Source organism: Myotis myotis, unplaced genomic scaffold (genome assembly GCF_014108235.1).
Source record: "Myotis myotis isolate mMyoMyo1 unplaced genomic scaffold, mMyoMyo1.p scaffold_m19_p_6, whole genome shotgun sequence".
NCBI lineage: Eukaryota > Metazoa > Chordata > Mammalia > Chiroptera > Vespertilionidae > Myotis > Myotis myotis.
In genome coordinates this window covers 71,939,848-71,959,045 of record NW_023416368.1, presented here as the reverse complement: position 1 = coordinate 71,959,045, position 19,198 = coordinate 71,939,848, and the positions used below count along the sequence as shown (strand labels likewise).

The following is a 19,198-nucleotide window of genomic DNA, read 5'->3' as shown; positions in this document are numbered from 1 at the left end:
TGATCTAACAAATTTGACTAAATCTCACTAGGATTTATACAAGAAAAAGATTTTTGAGAAATGCTCATTTGAGGAAGCAGTTTATATTTGAATTTAGGTATTTTGAATAGTTACCAGGCTATTAGAGTTGACCGTCTGTTGGTTAAATATTAATAGTTTTATAGTTAAACCTGACAATCTTAGTTTCCTATCAGGTTTTAAAATAGAAGCCAAAATTCATATCCAACCATGGGAGCCTTGGTTGTCATGCCATATGTGGAATAAATATTTGGTAGGGATTTCATAAAATAGTAAAGTTTTAATTAGAAGTGAGACAGTATAATGACCAGAGCAAATGGACTCAAGTAAAATCAAATCTCTTTATAATTGCCCGATACTAATCCTAATGGTTACAGATTTAAATGTGGAATTTTGGTGATCATAGAATGAAATCTAATTTTCTATTTTAAATATTTTGTTAGGTGACAACACTAAAAAATTGCTAATACTGTATATTTTAGAGACATCCCTAGGTCTGGATCCCAGTTCTATCAAATAGCTGCATGAACTTTACCTCTGACCTTGCTTCTCCCCATTTGTAATTTGGGATTAATACCTACTTCACAGTGTTTTAAGGATTAAATGAGAATGTTATAACGGTTTTTTTTGTTTTTTTTTTAAACTAATACATAGAAATGTTTAGGAGTTTTTAAAATTGAACTACAGTAAAAGTCTTGTTTCCTTAATGATTTCTAAATCTATAATTAGGTCAATCAGTCAGACTTACCAGGTTCCTCGTTACCTTTTTTTGTTACCTTTTGAGCTTTTGTGCCTGCTTTCATTCTGTCTTATATAAAATATGTTTCCAAGCTAAGAATGACTTGATCAAGAGCTGCTCCAAAATAAGCTCAGGGTTTCAAATGAGTCATGTTTGGTATTTTGTAAGGATGGATCAAAATTTCAAATCCTAAAGATTAGATCAGTAAGGTTCCAAGATTAGGTGACTTCCAGGAGTTATATTGGAAAGTACTGAAATAGTAAAAAGAATGAGGTTCTATCCCAGACTAGTGTGTACTTGGGAGGTATGTTTATGAAGACCTCTTTTTCCCTTTTATTGAATAGGTAATATCTTAATGGTACAAAATGTGAAAGGGCAAATTCTCACTCTGCCATCTGCATGATGCAACTGGAAACGTGATTCATTGGACCACATGACTTTTTTCCAATGCTCGACTGTCCAATCCTTGTGTTCCTGTGCAAATTGGCGACACTTATCTTGGTAACTGCAGACAGCAAAGGTGTTCGAACAGGCTTTCGGCTTCCATATCCCATAGGATGCAGTGTATGGCTAATTTGCCTACAAACATCAGGTGGTCATACTAATCTCCCACATTTAAAGGCTGTTAAATTGCGTTGTTTACCCATATCTTCAGAAAAAAAAAATCACTTCTGTCGTGGTAAACAACCTGCTTCCCTATTTATAATGGTATGGCCCTAGTAACTTCAGCACGAAATTATAGCTAACTTGCCTACAAACGTCAGGTGGTCATAATAATCTGGCCACTCAGTGTATAGTCCACAGCAATGAATGTTAGCTTACCCATTTCCTCATCTCAGTAATGTAATAGTTCTCAAACTTAATCTTTGCTACTCTGACACATTAAAAATGGTTCCTATTAGGAATTTAGCTTATAATTGTTTAAGAGCCATTTGTGTTTCCTGTGGTTTTCTGTCTCATTGGTCTTTTATTGATAATTCGTGGGAATTAAGGAAAATAACCCTTTGTGACATGCATTGTAAATATTTTTGTCTTTGTTGTTTGTTTATGATGCTTTTATCATGCAAAGATTTATTTTTATGTAGGCAAATTTATTTAGTGGCCTTGGGAGGCCTTCCCCACTCAAATATTATAAAAACTCTGTTTTCTTTTAAAAAATTACTTGATTCAATATTTGATCCTTCAGGAATTAATTTTGGTGCAAGGACTGAGGTAGGGCTCAAATTCATTTCTATATAGCTGCTGCTTCTGGTCTTTTAATCTATAAAATCAGGGTGCTAGGTTAGAAGATCCTAAGAACTTTTACATTTCAAAGCAGTCACTTGCAAACTTGCTCAGATGACAGTGTGCCTTTTGTGTTAAGTGCTTTGCTTTGTCTTAGGATAGTACAAATAGAACATTATCTTAAACCTGGCTTTCTATTACTATATATGCCACTGAAAGTGTTTTTACAAAGCAGCAATGGTTTTATTTCTTGGGGAATAGCAAGAAGAAAGCTAAAGGAGCTGTGTTGCCACTGTATAACATTCAGTCCCTTTAAAATAAAACACATCTCTGGAAATCAACCATCTGTGGACTACTTCTCATGAGATTCCTATTGGAAACTATGGATGAGGTGAAGTGAGGAGCAAGAAAGTAAGCTCTATGAGGACAGTTAATTTTTTATTTTTGTATACTGGGGTCTCCTCTTACCTGGTTTCACTTTCGAAGTTTCAGTTACCTTTGGTCAAAAGTATTAAATGGAAAATTCCAGAAATAAATAATTCATAAGTTTTAAATTGCACTCCATTATTTAAAAATAATATTTTTACTGTTGATAGTATTACAGATATATCCCATTTCCCCCCCTTTACCTCCCTCCTCCCAGGCCCTAAGCCCCCCACCTCCACCAGATTTCACCACCTTACTGCTCGTGTCTATGGGCTATGCGTGTAAGTATATAAGTTCTTTGGTTTATCTCTTCTCGTCCCTCCAACCCCACATCAAAGTATGTCACAGCATGTCAATCTGTTCCATGCCTCCATGCTTTGGGTCTTATTTTGTTTGTCAATTCATTTTGTTCATTAGATTTCACAAATTAGTGAGATCATGTGATATTTGTCTTTCTCAGATTATATCTTATTTCACTTAGCAAAATTGTCTACAAGTCCATCCATGCTGTCCCAAAAGGTAAGAGATCCATCTTTTTTATAGCTGCATAGTATTCCATTATGTAAATGTCCCACAGCTTTTTTTTATCCACTCATCTACTGATGGGCACTTGGGCTGTTTCCATATCTTAGCTATTGTAAATTGTTTTGCTATGAACACGGGTGCATATATTCTTTCTGCTTGATGTTTTGGGGGAGTTAGGATATATTCGCAGAAGTGGGATTGCTAGTTCAAAGGAAGTTCCATTTTTAATTTTTTGAGGAAACTCCATACTGTTTTCTATAGTGCTGCACCAGTTTGCATTCCCATCAGCAGTGAACTAGTGTTCCCTTTTTCTTTTCTTTTTAAAAATATTTTATTGCCGAAACCGGTTTGGCTCAGTGGATAGAGCGTCGGCCTGCAGACTGAAAGGTCCCAGGTTCGATTCCGGTCAAGGGCATGTACCTGGGTTGTGGGCACATCCCCAGTAGGAGATGTGCAGGAGGCAGCTGATCGATGTTTCTCTCTTATCGATGTTTCTAACTCTCTATCTCTCTCCCTTCTTCTCTGTAAAAAATCAATAAAATATATTTAAAAAAACAAAAACAAAAACAAAAAACAAACAAAAAAAATATTTTATTGATTTTTTACAGAGAGGAAGGGAGAAGGATAGAGAGTTAGAAACATCGATCAGCTGCCTCCTGCACACTCCCCACTGGGGATGTGCCCACAACCAAGAATCAAACCTGGGACCCTTCTGTCCTCAGGCTGACACTCTATCCACTGAGCCAAACCAGTTAGGGCTAGTGTTCCCTTTTTCTCTGCATCCTTGCCAGCACTTGTTGATTTTTTGATGATAGCCATTCTGGCAGGTGTGAGGTGATATCTTATTGTAGTTTTAATTTGCATTTCTCTGATAATTAGTATTTTTTCATAAGTCTCTTGGCCATTTGTATGTCCTTTTCAGAGAAATCTCTATTCAGGTCTTCTGCCCAATTTTTAATTGGATTGTTTGTCTTCCTTTTGTTTAGTTGTATGAGTACTTTATATATTTTGGAGATTAACCCCTTATCAGATATATCATTGGCAAATGTGTTTTCCTTACAGTGGGTTCCTTTTTCATTTTGATGGTGGTTTCTTTTGCTGTGCAGAAACTTTTTATTTTGATGGAATAACATTTATTTACTTTCTCCTTGATTTCCTTTGCCCGAGGAGATGTGTAGCAAAAATTCTGCTACGTGAAGTGTCTGAGATGCCATTGCCTATGTTTTCTAAGATTTTTATGGTTTCATGCCTTACATTTAAGTCTTTTATCCATCTTGAGTTTATTCTTGTGTATGGTGTAAGTTGGTGGTCTAGTTTCATTTTTTTGTATGTGTCTGTCCAATTTTCCCAGCACCATTTGTTGAAGAGACTGTCTTTACTCCATTGCATGTTCTTACCTCCTTTGTCAAATATTAATTGACAGTATGGATTTAATATCTGGCGTCTCTGTTCTGATCCATTGGTCTGATGCCTGTTCTTGTGCCAGTAGCAGGCTGTTTTGGTTATAATGGCTTTGTAATATAGTTTGATATCTAGTATTGTGATCCCTCTAACTTCATTCTTCTTTCTCAAGATTGCTGCACCTTTTTGGGGTCTTTTATGGTTCCATATAAATTTTTGGAGTATTCTAGTTCTGTGAAATCTGAATTGTAAATATTAGCAATGAATTCAAATGTCCAAAGAAAACATGTCTACAGGTAAAATTCTGCCTAAGGTTCACCAATTTGCCCCTTTTATAAATTGAATAGTATAGGTGAATATAAAATTATTAATATTTACCTGAGATAGGGTTGTTGAGAAAAGTTTATGTATGCCTTCCAGCTAAACATTGTTTTTATAGTTGTCTAAGACACTCTCCTTGCCCTGACTGGAAACTCATCTATCTTCTTATCCTGTGGTAAACATAAACATAGACATTGTTTCTGAGGTTGTAATGGAATTTCCTTGTGCTCCTGGGCCTTTTTTCTTCAGGATTTACAGTGCAGACTTCTCCTTTAGTGAGCCTCATCTGGACTTACATCTATAGCATAGTGAGTGGCTCAGGCCCAACCAGCAGGGTTCAGCAGTTGGGCGTTACCTATGAACCAGGAGGCCAAGGTTCAATTCCAGGTCAGGGCACATGCCCAGGTTGGGGCTTGATCCCCAGTGGGGAGCATGCAGGAAGCAGCCGATTCTCTCTCATCATTGCTGTTTTTATCTTTCTCTCCCTCTCCCTTCCTCTCTGAAATGAATTAAAAAAAAAAAAAGTGGCTCAGGAGCACAATTAGGTTGCCACCTTAAAAGGAAAAAAATTTTTTTAAAGCAATATGTAGCATCAAATTTTGGAACTAGAAATGAGCATTATATCAATTGGACCCATCTTTTTCAGGGAGACATGGCGGTCAACTAGTTCAATGTCCTAGGACAGCTGGTAAGAGATAGTCAAACATTAATTCATTCAAATTTATGTGCTATTCTTTAATTCTCCACATTTTTTCTAATCAAGATGGGATCGCTTATACAAAGAAAAAATGAAAAAACACATACAAAAGGGAAAACAAGGTTATGAAAGAAATTAAGAGTAAAGTGATAAAGCTTATACCTGGGAATCAGGTCAGAGCTGGGCTCTGTTTCTTTTTGGTTCAGTAACATTAGACAAGTCATGTAACCTTTCAGTTTCCCCATCTGTAAAATGAGAATTTTTTTTTTTTAGTATTAAATAAGGCATTGCATTTAAAACACTTGTCCTATTGGCCAGAAATAGTAAATACTCAATAAATATTAGTTTAAGAAAATATACCAATATGTATGGGTTAATATAGTTTTATGATCAGAATATTAGATTTAGTTCTGAGATTCTTGACAGTCAAGGTGAAGAGGAAAACTGCAGTTAACATAGAAAACACTGATAGAAATTCATCCCACAGGGTTCTGAGGACATGGAATATTAGAGTTGTTTATGACTTTGGCTCCAATACTAAATCTGTAAGCTTGGACAAGTTTATTTAACCTCTCTACCACATATAAATGTGTGACTGGATGTTTTAGTTGCTTTTGATTTCACAGAAAGTGTTTGTTGAATAGTCTTTTGGGAATTGTCTTTGTCCCTCAACAGTATTTTACTGACTTATATATGACCAGTTCATTCATGTTCATTGCTTTGTAACATTCCATTGTATGATTATACCACAATTTGTCCAGTGCCGTACAAACTTCCGTGCAGTTCTGGTGGTCAAGTGCACTCCCCTTCAGTAACCTCCCCTGTAAATTCCAGCTGTCTCAGCAGCCCCAAACTCACTCTTCACCTTAGTGGTATGACCACTGTTTGAGCTCCACTTTCCTGTACCATGTTTGGTAGACAGACATGGTGAACCTGGGGTTCACCTGCTGTGCTTCCCTTCTCTCAAGTATCTCAGTCGGCTTTGCCTGTTATACAACTCCTGAAAACAGTTGCCCCATATATTTTGTCCAGTTTTATAGTTGTTTAGGACAGGAGTATGTGTCCAATACTCATTACTATGTATGGGCAGACATGGAGGTATGTTGATCTCTATTTTTTACTGAAAGTTTTAGTTTTGCTTTATGCATTTAATTGTTAATACAGATAGCGTTTACTTGCTCATATCAAAAGCCTGAGACAAATTTCATAATTTAAAGAATACATTCTTCAAGATGCACTTAATTTTATCCAAGTGTTCAATTGGACCACTGAGATTACATCCTACACATGCTATATGAATGGTGTGATAAACACTTTATTCCCTTATTGAACACTAGGTCACTCCCAGTTTAAGAGGAAGCTTAACTTCTAAACTTCATTTCTTCACTTGTAAAGTGGGGATAATAATATCTCATATATGAAGCACAGTTACACACACACACAGTCTTTATATAAGGTCTGCAATGTAGCTGTCTTAAATCTGATAGACAGATTTTAAAACTTTGAAATGAGGTAATAATAGCTAACATTTATATTACCCTGAATATATGCAAGAACTATTATAAGTACTTTACGTACATTAACTTATTCAATCCTAGTAACAATCCTATGAAATAAGCACTATTATTTTCCCCATCTTACAAAAGGGAAAACTGAGGCATAGAGGTTAAATAACTTATCCAAAGTCAAACAAGTAATTTGTAGTGGAGTTGGGTTTCCAATACAAAGTACATATACTATACCACTATTCAGATGACCAGATTGAAACATCATTCTATTATAAAAATTGCAGAACCCTTCATCCCACCTCTGTTCAGATGCGGTTACCAGGCCTGATTCACTTAGAAAATAGACATCCAACAACCTTAATTATGGGCATTTCAAAATTTTAAAAATGAAAACTGCAAAGCAATTATTGAATTTAGAAACAGTCCCTCCTTTAATTTCTAATTTCAGGGATAGCATTCCCCTCAAATCATTCTGACTTTTGTCCATTTTCTTGCAACAGATTGATTCTAATGAATAAAACGCATTTTTATAATACTCAATACTTTCTAAAAGTGTTTTCAAATGGATTAGGTTTCACATGCACAAACTACTGGCCTACTGGGTATCTGGCTCAGGTCAGGTACTTGTCATATTTTCTATTGAATTATCAGCAGATTTTTTCCTCAATTACATTCTGTCTAGAAGTGAAATTTATTTCAAGATCCCCGTGAGAGACTATCTTAAGAAATACGTGAGCCCACATTTACTCCAGTCTGGAGCTGCCAGTTTTTTCATATTTTTTAGGCACAGGAGCTGAAAATTGGAAGACACAATAGCCAAGTTAGTTTAGAACAAGTTTCCCAAATCAACAAGGTCACTTACTTGGATGTTAGTAGCCAATCTTCTTGAGATGCCATGTGTTGTGCCACAAGGTCCTATGACCTATTTCTAACTTCATTTTGGTAGGCTTCCCTTCTTTCTACCCACTTGGTCAGTTGTAGAGAATTTTGACTTAAAAGACATTTTTGCTTTCAATAGGCAATTATATTGTAGACTTTACTGTCAAAAAGATGTTGCTGGGTTTGTTTGTTTTTTTGTAATTGGATATGGGACTTTAAAAAAAAAAAAAATTGCTACACATAGGTAACCAGAGGCAAAAATAAACCTTTGTTTCCTTCCTACACATACCAGTAGGTAAGGTCTGAGTATTCTAAGCACACTCTAAGAACTCAACCCCAAACTCAAGCACATACTCAATATATAACTATGGCTTATGATATTTTAGCTATTCTATTTGTTTATCTTAGGAACAATCCATAACAATCCAGTTATTACTTCGAATGTGCAGTAATAAGATTTAGAAATGATTACAAGTACTGAAAAAACCCATGAATTAAAATACAGTATTTTATTTTTTCTCATCTAAAAAACAAGCAACCCATAATTAAGATATACATAAACTTCTCAAATTTATCCCTAATAAAATTCTGAATATTTATATAATTTCTACAGAAACATACAGTGTATCAAAATCTGCACAAATCAAATTTATAAAATGTGTAGAAATGCATAGTGATATTATCAACTTACAAAGCAAGGATATGGGAATTATTTCCAAAGCAGCCTACAGTAGAAAATAGTCATTATGGCAGCAGCTTCTGATGTTGTTTTTTTTGTGTGTGTTTGGTAAGGTTTCTGATTTCAATATAGAGAATCATTTTCATAGATTATCTACGAATTGCACAAAATATCTATTTAAAATTTACATGCACAGTTTATGTGCCACCTTTCTTAGGCCTATGCATAGTTAACAAGGTTGTAATTTATTCAACAAGAAAAATGGAACCTATTTGCAAACACACAAGTAATTAAAGTACCAACTCTCTTTCTTTCTTATAGTTGATTTATTTTGCAATTATTTAAGCATATAAATTTACTCCTTTTTAAACATCTCTAGAGATGAATGAAAGTTAAAATGGTTGATTATAGATCAGTAGCAAAATACAAATAGACAATTCAAAATTATAAATAAAATTCTGTTTAGGATGTTTAACTCTCCAAATTTAAGGACTAGCCTTGGAAGAAACAGATTTGTAGACTTTTCATTTAAACAAATGTAGGGTTTTGTTTTTTTGTTGTTGTTTTTTTCTTTTTTGAGCTTTAATTAAAAATATTTCCCTCTGGCAGTAGTTTGTGAATTCCATTCATTGTAATGATATCATAATTACAGGATCAAAAATGCTTAATTTACTTGCCATTCCCCAACTCATGTTATTTGCCCCCCCTTAACATAGCATTTTATTATTTTTAAAAATATATTTTTATTGATTTCAGAGAGAGAGAAACATTAATGATGAGAATCATTGATTGGCTGCCTCCTGCATGCCCCCTACTGGGGATCAAGCCTACAACAGGGCTTGTGCCCTGACCAGGAATTGAACTGTGACCTCCTGGTTCAAAGGTCGATGCTCAAACACTGAGTCACGCCGGTCAGGCTTAACATAGCATTTTAATATTTTGAGCAATAAAAGAGTATTTCGTTAGAAATAAAAATCTAATCAATCATCTCCAGTATTTGGTTTTCCTATACTGTCTTAGTAAATGTTTAAATCCAAACAAGTCTTCTTTTTACTGGAAAAATACTAATAGAAATATACTTCCTAAAAGAATTAATAAAGATTAGGGGGAAAAAATAAAAAAATAAAGATTAGGGAACTAACACTTAATCTAACAGAAAGGAGTTCATGTTTGTTAATGAACTGTATTTTTAAATAGCCTATTTAAATTTTTAAATGTGCAGGGAATTTTATTTGGATGAAGATATAAATAAAACATCCATTCACTCTTGGCTTGAAAGGTTGCACAGCTTAGGTTATAATGCACAGGAGCTTTGTAAGGCTTAATTTAACAAGGGCTTGAAAATTCTTCAGAATGAACCTTTGATGTTTGTTTACAGCAGTGTTTTGTTGTTTTTGTTACCTCCCTCTCCCCCATTTTAAGATTTGAAACTGAGAATTATAGTTTTCTATAATGACAGGTATTGGGGGAAAGTAAATTCCAGAGGTCAATGGTCAATTTTTTTCTAGTTGGCAGACCCTTCTGCTCTTTTAGGAGTTGGTATTAACAGAGGGCAGTGGGAATGCCAGCAAGTAAGGAACTTAATGCCATACAATCTTCAGTTCCTATGGAAGAGCCTTGGGGTTTCATGTTGTTAATTTTTTTTCAAGCCATACAACATTTGATCTCAGAGCAAATGGTAGCACATAAATTCATTTCTGAGTAGTAAAAGTATTTACTGGTGACAATTCCATCATTACCATCCTATACATTTCATTGAAAGCTCTTGAAATATATACTGAGAAAATGAAAGAGGCACTAAATGTGTTGAAATTCACCTTTCAAAAAAGCAGCATGACGGTGAAGGAAGGCCACCTTGGCTAATAACCTGTGGCAGTGCTTCAAAAAGATGTAAAATTAAATAAAGACACAACAGGTTGATAATCACCAAGTTATATATGAAAGTCTGGTTACTCCAACCTTTTTTCAAGTGTGTTAAAAAAAAAAAAATCAAACTGCCTGTCAGACCCCTGAGTGTAATCCCAAAGAAGACAACGATGCTTTTAGCTCTGTTCTGAACAGATATAAATGCACAAATTACCAACATCATCTTAAAACAAAACAACACAAAAAGATGTAAACATCTATAAAGTTTAAGGTAAAAGCAGTTTTGTAAACAGTAACTGCAGATGACAATGTTATTGTAAAATCACAGTTTATCAATGTCCTTCAAACCTATCAGGAGGTGCTGGGTTTGGAGCTGTACAGAGTTAATAATAGTTGCAGCAGGTTTCAGGCGGTTTTCAGTCCTGTGAAAATTTACGTGTCAGTAGGTAGGTTATTGGTTTCTTTTATTCTTTCTAAACACTGTGGATGTTATTCATTTCCCACTTCTGAGTCATTTTACTGGAGTCACAGTTGGAGAGGAACACCTGATGGAGGACATCTGAGCGGTCTAAGCACTTTCCGGAAGGAATGTGAGTAAACCTGTGCAGGTTCTGGAAAACACAGAAAAAGTTTTAAATTTGTACTTTTTTGATGTTACTGACATTAGAAGAAGTCCTTATTTGGCTTTCATACGAAGTTAATTCAAATCAGTAGGATGTCTTTACGTTTTGTTGACGGTTTCCTTTGTTATGCAAAAACCTTTTAGTTTGATGTAATCCCATTTGTTTATTTTTTCTTTTGTTTCCCTTGCTGGAGGAGACATATCCAAAAAAACATTAAGAAGAGCATGTCAGAGTTTAGTGCCTTTGCTTTCTTCTAGGGGTTTTATGGTTTTGGGTCTTATATTTTAAGTTTTTAATCTACTTTGAGTTTATTCTTACATATGGTGTAAGGAAGTGATCTAGTTTCATTTTTTGCATGTACCTGTGCTGTTTTCCCATCACCGTTTATTGAAGAGACTGTCTTTACCCCATTATATATTCTTGTCTTCTTTGTCACAGATTAATTAACCAAATAGGCATAGATATATTTCTGGGCTCTCTATTCTGTTCCATTACAAAATAGTCACAGGGATGTAAAGTACTGCATAGGGAATATAATACTGTAATAACTATGTATGGTGGCAGCTGGGGACTAGACTTATTGGGGGGATTCACCACTATGCTGTACACCTGAAACTAATATAATATTGAATGTCAACTGTACTTGAAAAAAAATTTTTTTGGAAAAAAAAAAGATGATAATTCAAGCAAGATGGACAGGCTTCAACCAATCAACCATACATCAGACTTCGGACTTTTCTTGATCGTCAGTCTTGTAAGTGCTTTTATTGTTTATATAAAGACTTATGTTATAATGTACTGCTGGTACCTCAAGTTCAGTGCATACAAACCTAAATTCATTATCTTTCCCTCCAAATCTATTTTTCTAGTTCCTATTCTGACTAATGACAATATCAGCTTTCCAGTCCTCACGATAGAGGCATCCATGTTGTACCTTCTTCCCTTCCTCACGTCCTTTCCCTCCCTCCCTTCCTGTAGAGCAGTCACGGGGTGATATTTGCCATATCTCTGGTATACACCCTTTCCCACCCCGCTGCAATGCCTTAGAGGTTAGCCCTCATCATCTGCTGTAGGTTTCTTCACATAGGTCAGGGCTTCTTAGAGGGTGGTCCTCAGGCTATCTAAGATTGTATCTGTAAGGCTGAAACTATTTTGATAATAATACAAAGGCCCTATTTGCCTTTTTCCTCGTATTGACATTTATACTGACAGTGCAAAAGCAATGGTGGATAAAAGTGCTGGTGCCTCAGCATAAATTAAGCAGTGTCACAAAACTGTGCTAACAGTCCATTCTAACAGTTAAAAAAGGAAATGCCAGTTTCACTTAAGAATGTCCTTGATGAAGCAGTAAAACTTATTAGTTTTACTAAATCTTAACCCTTGAGTATACTTTTAAGAAGATTCTATAAGATGAAATGGGAAATATGCATAAGACACTTCTGTATAGTGATTACCACGGTTATCTTGAGGGAAAGTACACATGCAACTGTCTGACTTGAGAGTTCAACTAGCTGCTTTTTTCATGATTTGTCATTTTGACTAGAAAGGTCAACTCACAGATAAACTACAATTATTTAAACTTTGTAGACATTTTCATGAAAAGGAAGTAAGCCTCTCCCTTCAAGAAGAAAAAAAACAATCACAAAAAACAAATCCACAAATCTGACAGTATTTGGTGCCATTGATACAAGTTGAGTTTTCAAGGAAATATTAAGAATTTTTGAAAACTGGCAACCACCACCGTGAACGTGATAGCTTCTTAATATGTATATTTTTGACATTGCACAATGAAATGTGTCACCATTTGCAAGATCATAACTTAGTAAACCATGATTTTCCAAACGAGCAATGCATGATGTTACAAAAGCTCATATGGGTAAAAAATCCATTCAAAGACCAATGGATTTTAATGTAACATAGGAAAGTGTTCACTTATATGGTTTCAGATTCTACACGACAAATAACTTAAGAAACTATCACTTATAGACTTGTGTAGTAGCATCAAAGAATAGCCAAATTATCTGAAAATGCTATTAAATTATTCCTCTTTTCCAACTGAATGTTTATGTGAGGCTGGATTTTCCGCATCTACTGCAACTAAAACAATATATAATTTCAAATGGAATGTAGAAGTAGTATGAGAATTCAGCTGCCTTCTATTAAACCAGATATTAAAGGGATTTGCTAAACTATAAAACAATGCCTTCCTCACTTTTTTTGAAAAAGTTATTATTCATTAAAAGTATTTATATTAATATGCAATAGGGCTAGTATTAGTTTTATATAAATTATAAATTAATACATAAATACCTGTAAAATTTATTGGATTAATCTCCAATTTTGGATATTTTGTTAGCTATAATCTACATAAACATAATCTGTGTGAGAAGAGTCCCAATAATTTTTAAGAGGGTAAATGGAATCCAGAGACCGGAGCGTTTGAGAACTTCTGATGAAGCTTTACAGTTCATATTCACAATGTTTCCAGAATTATTTTCCTAAAAGTATCAACTGTTTCCTATCACTGCATTTCTCAAATAATGCCAACTGCTCTCCTAAACTTACAAAGTGAAGTTCAATGCTCTGTCATATGGAGGGAAATTCTAAATGTGATTCCTCGAATTTTTCTCTATACACTTTCATGCCATGCCTTTGCTCACCCATTTTTCTTATTTACTCTCCATTAGAAATCTCTTTATACTTCAGTGATACCGGTGCAATGATACTTCCTCTATGAAACTCATCAGAAAAAATTCCTATTAACCTCTCTTCTGCTGTCTTATGGCATTATGCTTATTTTAATTTCTACCTTCCCCCCCTTCTCTGCTATTGTAGTATGATGTGCTTATTTTTTGAAGTCACTAGCCCTAGTATTCAGAGGTGGGAAAAAGTAGATTTAAGTGTCCACTTTCATTGGTCATTAGTTAAATTATCAGCCATCGTTAACTAAAAGACAAATTATAAGGATATGAAATAATAAAAACTAATAATAATAAAAATAATAATTAATAAATACAAAAATAAACTTTCATGTACTCACAACTGTAAGCCTACTTTTGCCCACCCCTGTATGTTTAGTAATGTCTGATGCACAAATGTATATTTAGTGCTGTGCCCTTTAAAGTATATAAAATATGCACATTCCATTTTTTAATCTATTACTTCTCAATGGTAGTTTCTGGTCTCTTAGCCTTCTTTTACTACTTTACTAATATTGTTCTCCCTGACCCCTATCACTTACTGCTATTATTAATTTCTTTGTGGAAATAAATGCTTTGTTCTTCAAGATTTATGCTGATCTTCTCCTTCCTAACTTGTCATAAAAAAATCAGCAATTGACACACTCACCACTTTATAGTAATTATCTATGAATGTTGATGACTGGGAATATTAAGCTGGGTCATAGTAACATACCTACATAGTAAACAAGTGCTTGCATGACAGACACGGTATGATAACATATATTAAATGAGTAAATAAAGTTGAGGTTGCCAGGTTATTTCAGTTTGGGGTAGCTTTCCAAACTTTGTTTTACAATTTATTTTAGCCAAGTGCATACTTTGAAAATTATACATCCATCCATCAATATGATGGAATCCTCAACTTGGCACAGAACTCTTGAATATTCACAGCTAAAATAGAAAAACTGTTCCTTCCCAAAGTGTCAACTAAATATGACCTTTAAAGCAAGGAACAGGCAACATTTATCTAACGATTGTATCTATAAAACAATGATAAGGAAGTAGTGAAGGCCTAGATTTCCAAGTGTTATTTGTCTGTCTCCAACGCCACCTGCTGGACAACATGAAATATAAACACAATATTTTTTTTGTTACATATATTTGCCCTCACAGAATACTGATTTTCCTGGGTTACTGAGATTAGTGGGCCTTTGCGGACATCTTGCGACCTCGTTACATGACAACATTGCACCAGAGAATACAAGTGATGGTTCATTATGGAACAATGGAGTCATTAGTGCTCAGGAAAACAAATGACTGAATGAGAGGGAAATGCAAGTCGATTTGAATGCAGGTTTTAAGATTTATACATCTAAATTCCACAAGGTAGGTGTTATTAAAATGAAATTGCGTATTATTATTTTGGAAGTTGAAATGTAGAATACCTTGAAGTACTGCCATTCCTTATATTCATTTAGGTTACAGTGTGTAATCATGATTTTTGATCCATCAGGCCCCTTTGTCAAACACTGATCATACTGCATGAGTTGATTAGCTTCGTTGATTCGGAAAAGCTATTAAAAAAAGAAAAGAAAAAAAATAACAGACACCTTCTCTGCTGATACACAAAAACTAACTCAATGGCTATCTTATTTTTCTATAATATTTTTGTATGTTCAAAACTATAAATCCAAAGACTGGAATTGTATTCATTTTGATGTTAGCAAACTAACACTGGAAGGATTATGTTCTGTAGCCTCTTAGAAGGGGACATTAACACGTATTTATCAAGTACCGACAATGTGAGAAAATACAAGTGAAAACAGATCTGATGGCTTACAATCTAACTTAGAGGCAAGAAAAACACATAAGGAAGTAGGAAAATATATTAGGGGAATATACATTACTGGCAGTAACATTCCAGCTTATTGGGAAGAAATGTGGAATTCTGGATAATATTTGCAAATACAATTATTAGGGAGCTAGGCTTGCAGAGTTATGGACTCACACAAGAATATATTCTAACTAGAGGCCTGGTGCCTCTTCGTCAGTTGGACATCCTTAGTGCTCCCATGGAGGGGATGCTGCTGCGCTTGCCAGTGTGAGCCTGGCTTCTAGCTGAGCAGAGCTCCCCCTGTGGGAGCGCACTGACCACAGGGGCAGCTCCTGCATTGAGCGTCTGCCCCCTGGTGGTCACTGCATGTCATAGCAACCGGTCGGTTGATTTGCATATTAGCCCTTTATTATATAGGATAGAATGTCTTATATTAAATTCTAGATTATGACTGCTTATGTGAAAAGCAGTGCTGCTATTATAGCCTCATTTAACTAAAAGTTTTAGCTCAGTCCGTTTTTTCTTTTTCTTTTTTTACTGAATGGTTTACTTTACCAAACAAAGAAAATTACCAAACTGAAAAGCAAAGGAATTCCCAAGATCAACAAGCCTGGCAGCTCTCACTATAGAACCAATTTAAATATGAAAGGAGGTAATTTACCTGGTTCCCTCCCATCCTGTGGCAGGGTCCTAGTTCAACAAAGCCTCCATTTGTCCTTCCCATGCTATCAATGCAGTAAGCAGATTCAAAGCCTCTGATCTAAAAAAGGAACAAAGAACCAATAGCAGGCAACTGTTTAGTTTTTATTATGCCCTAACATCAGAGTAAAAGAGTTTCATGTTAAATATTGCAGTTCATAGTGGACATTTGGGTGTGTGTAATGCCAGGTTATTATTGTATTTATTGTCAGTCTTGGAATAGCTTAGAACATAGTAGTCATCTTTGAAATAATTTAGGGTCTTTAACTCAGCATTAGAATGGGCTCATTCCAAGGAAGGGCATTGGCCTATAGATTTTGATAAAATACCACAGAAGAAAAAAAATTAAAAGACAGTAACTATTAAGTACAATCTCAGACTCAGATAATTCACGTGAATGAGAAGCAACTAGAGTTACCTAACCACAGTGGTCACAGACACTGGCCCTAGATGTCTAGACCAGAACTGAATTTGTAAAGTAACTCTCCCAAATGGCTGTGAGGCACTTTTGGTAGCTGTCTGCAGGGACCCAAGGGGCGAACGTTATGGCAGCTGGACCAGGCAGTGAGACTTTTCTCTGACTATGTATAAGGAAGGTGAAAAGCCAACACAGTTTCCATCTTGGAAATGCACATTTCTTATAAAAACAACCCTTTCCCTTTTTAGAAACATTATGTATCTCAATTATAAATTACTATAATATATGTTTTATTCATTCAGTCAGTATATACTGACCGAGCACTGTGACAATGTAAGAGCTTTAGAAGATACAAAGAGAAGCAAAAGCAAGTCCTGGTCCTCAGGACCCTCATGTCTGCAGGGAGGCTGAGGGGTCAAGTCAGTCAGGATGGACATGCAGAGGAAGAGCCCTCTCCCGCAGCCGCCTGGAGGAATTCTGAAGCAGCTGGTGGAATGTGCAGGGAAGGCTGAGAAGTGAAATGTAAGGTGCCAGAACAGGAAGCGGTTAAACTGAAGATGTATTCAGATTGAGATTGTAAAGGGAGGACAGAAAATTCCATGCATTGATTCACTTGGGCATTTAGTTATTCATCCAATATGAAGTGAGTACTGTGTCAGTTATGTTGTAGGCTCTGATACACCCATGAATGAAAAGGATAAAGACCCTTGCCCCTGTGAGCTTATCTTCTAGGGAAGGAAACAATATAAGCCCAAGCCACAATAGACATGTTAGAGAGGGATAGGTGCCGTGAAACAGAAAAGAAAAAGAGCAAGTTAATGAGGGCCTGTGTGGCCAGGAGTGTTTGGGGGATAGATAGCAGGTGGATCTCACTGAGAAGGTGCCAGGGGAGCAGACTTGAGGTGTATGTAAGAGTTAGCTACGCACGCAGAGGGAAGGAGGTCCAGGCAGAGGGGGCAGCAAAGGCTGCCTGCACTAAGTACGGAGGACAGTGGGGCTGGAGTGAGTGAGGAGAGGAGTAGCAGGTGAGGCCACAGAGGAATAGGGCCAGAGATGCAGGCCCTAGAGGCCATTAGAAAGGACTGTGCCTTCTCTTTGAGGAACAGGAGGTGTCACTGCAGGTTTCTAACAGAGTAACATGATCATTTTTGAAAGACCACCCTGACTGCTGTGTTTAGAACAGGAAGTAGGAAGGCAAAGCTAGTTTCAGTGAGATGTGGTGGCTTAGACGAGAGTAAGAAAGGATCAGAGTCTGGAACTAGATGTAAGTGAGAGAGAAGGAAAGGATTCAAAAGAGACTCCAAAGCTTTGGCCTGAGCAGTCAGCTAAGATAGGCTGGGGAGGGGAGACAGGGAGGTCACTATTGGATGCGTTGAGTTTGAGATGCCTGTTAGTCAAATGGAGAGGTCCACTAGGCAGTTGGACATACCTGTCTGCGCTCTGGGAGAGAGATTTAGGTTAAAGATAGAAACTGGGGTCACCAGCATGTAGAGGGTTTTAAAGCAACGAGACAGACAAGATCACCAAGAGAATTCCTTCCTTTTGCATAGAAGGCACTATACTAACTAGGAGATTAAAAGATAACCAAAACTGGGGTCTGAGCTGCCAGGGGCCATGCTCTAGTTGGGAGTTAAACACAACTTGCTGTAATAGCACACAGAGGTGAAATAAGGGTACTGGGATAAAGGCACTAAAATAAGAGGTGCAGAGAGAGTGGCATAGAGTCCTTTGTTGGCTTCTTGGAATTCCTTTGGAACGGATCCTGTCCTCTGTTTTCTATCTATGTTTTCTCATCCAGCCCCATGAAACAATCCACCTACTGATGGCTCCAAGCATACATCCTTAGATGTGCCTTTGCCTCTGTTCTGGGTTTCAGTATTACACGGCTTATGATCTACTTGACAACTCCACCTGGGCCTCTCCCAAGTCCAGAACACCAAGAGAGAACTTGCTATTCCCGACCCCACTCACTCATCCTGGCTACCAACTTCCTAATCTCAGATGCCACCTGGTCCACTACTCAAATGAAAAACAAAACTAAATGTCATCCTGGCCCATGTCCTTTGCATACAAATCCATCAGTGACCTACCTCCAGATCTTCACTTTGTATGCTTCTCTTCATCTCTGTCCTCACCGCCCTCGTCCAAACCCCCATCACTTCTCACTGGAAATACCCTACTGATTTCCTAAACTGTCATTATTGTTTCTACTCTAAATTCTCACAGCAGGGTGATTACAAACAACAGCATAAATCAAATAACGTTACCTTTCTGTTTAAAACTCTTGCATGGCTTCCTACCACCCTTAGGATAAAACTCCTCCCTCCTCACCTGCCTGTCACTTCGTCTCATTTAACCTGCTCTTTTCTGCTCATCAAACATGCAAAGCATTTCCTGGCTCAGAGCCTTCAAACTCATTTTCTTTACCTGGAACTTTCCCAGCTCTCTGATTTCAGATCTCAGATTAATGTCACCTCCTCAGAGAAGCCTTCCCTGCCCTACCCTTATGTCCTCTTGAACATTACCTGCTAATTTCATTCATAGCCTTTACCACCATCTATCAGTATCTTCTTTGTTTTTCCTGTTTTTTTGTTTTTTTGGGGGGGCGGGGGTTGTCTCTCATCTACTGGCATGTAAGTTCCCTGAGGAAAAGGACCTTG

General features: G+C 36.4%; 1 protein-coding gene across 7 annotated transcripts in view; it reads right to left on the bottom strand.

Annotated features, from left to right (window-relative positions):
- Positions 1 to 8,228: 8,228 nt before the first annotated feature.
- The window catches only part of GALNT7 (polypeptide N-acetylgalactosaminyltransferase 7), a 133,991-nt gene continuing 123,021 nt past the window's right edge, over positions 8,229 to 19,198 (bottom strand). For 6 of the 7 annotated variants that reach the window (XM_036314945.1, XM_036314949.1, XM_036314950.1 and 3 more), the window contains 3 exons: positions 16,083 to 16,181; positions 15,033 to 15,161; positions 8,229 to 10,894 (listed from right to left, as the gene is read on the bottom strand). In XM_036314945.1, the coding sequence (XP_036170838.1) occupies positions 10,757 to 10,894; positions 15,033 to 15,161; positions 16,083 to 16,181 (366 nt within the window). In that variant the 3' untranslated portion in view covers positions 8,229 to 10,756. The remainder of the gene's footprint in view (positions 10,895 to 15,032; positions 15,162 to 16,082; positions 16,182 to 19,198) is intronic. The other variant, XM_036314951.1, reaches the window with a different exon arrangement.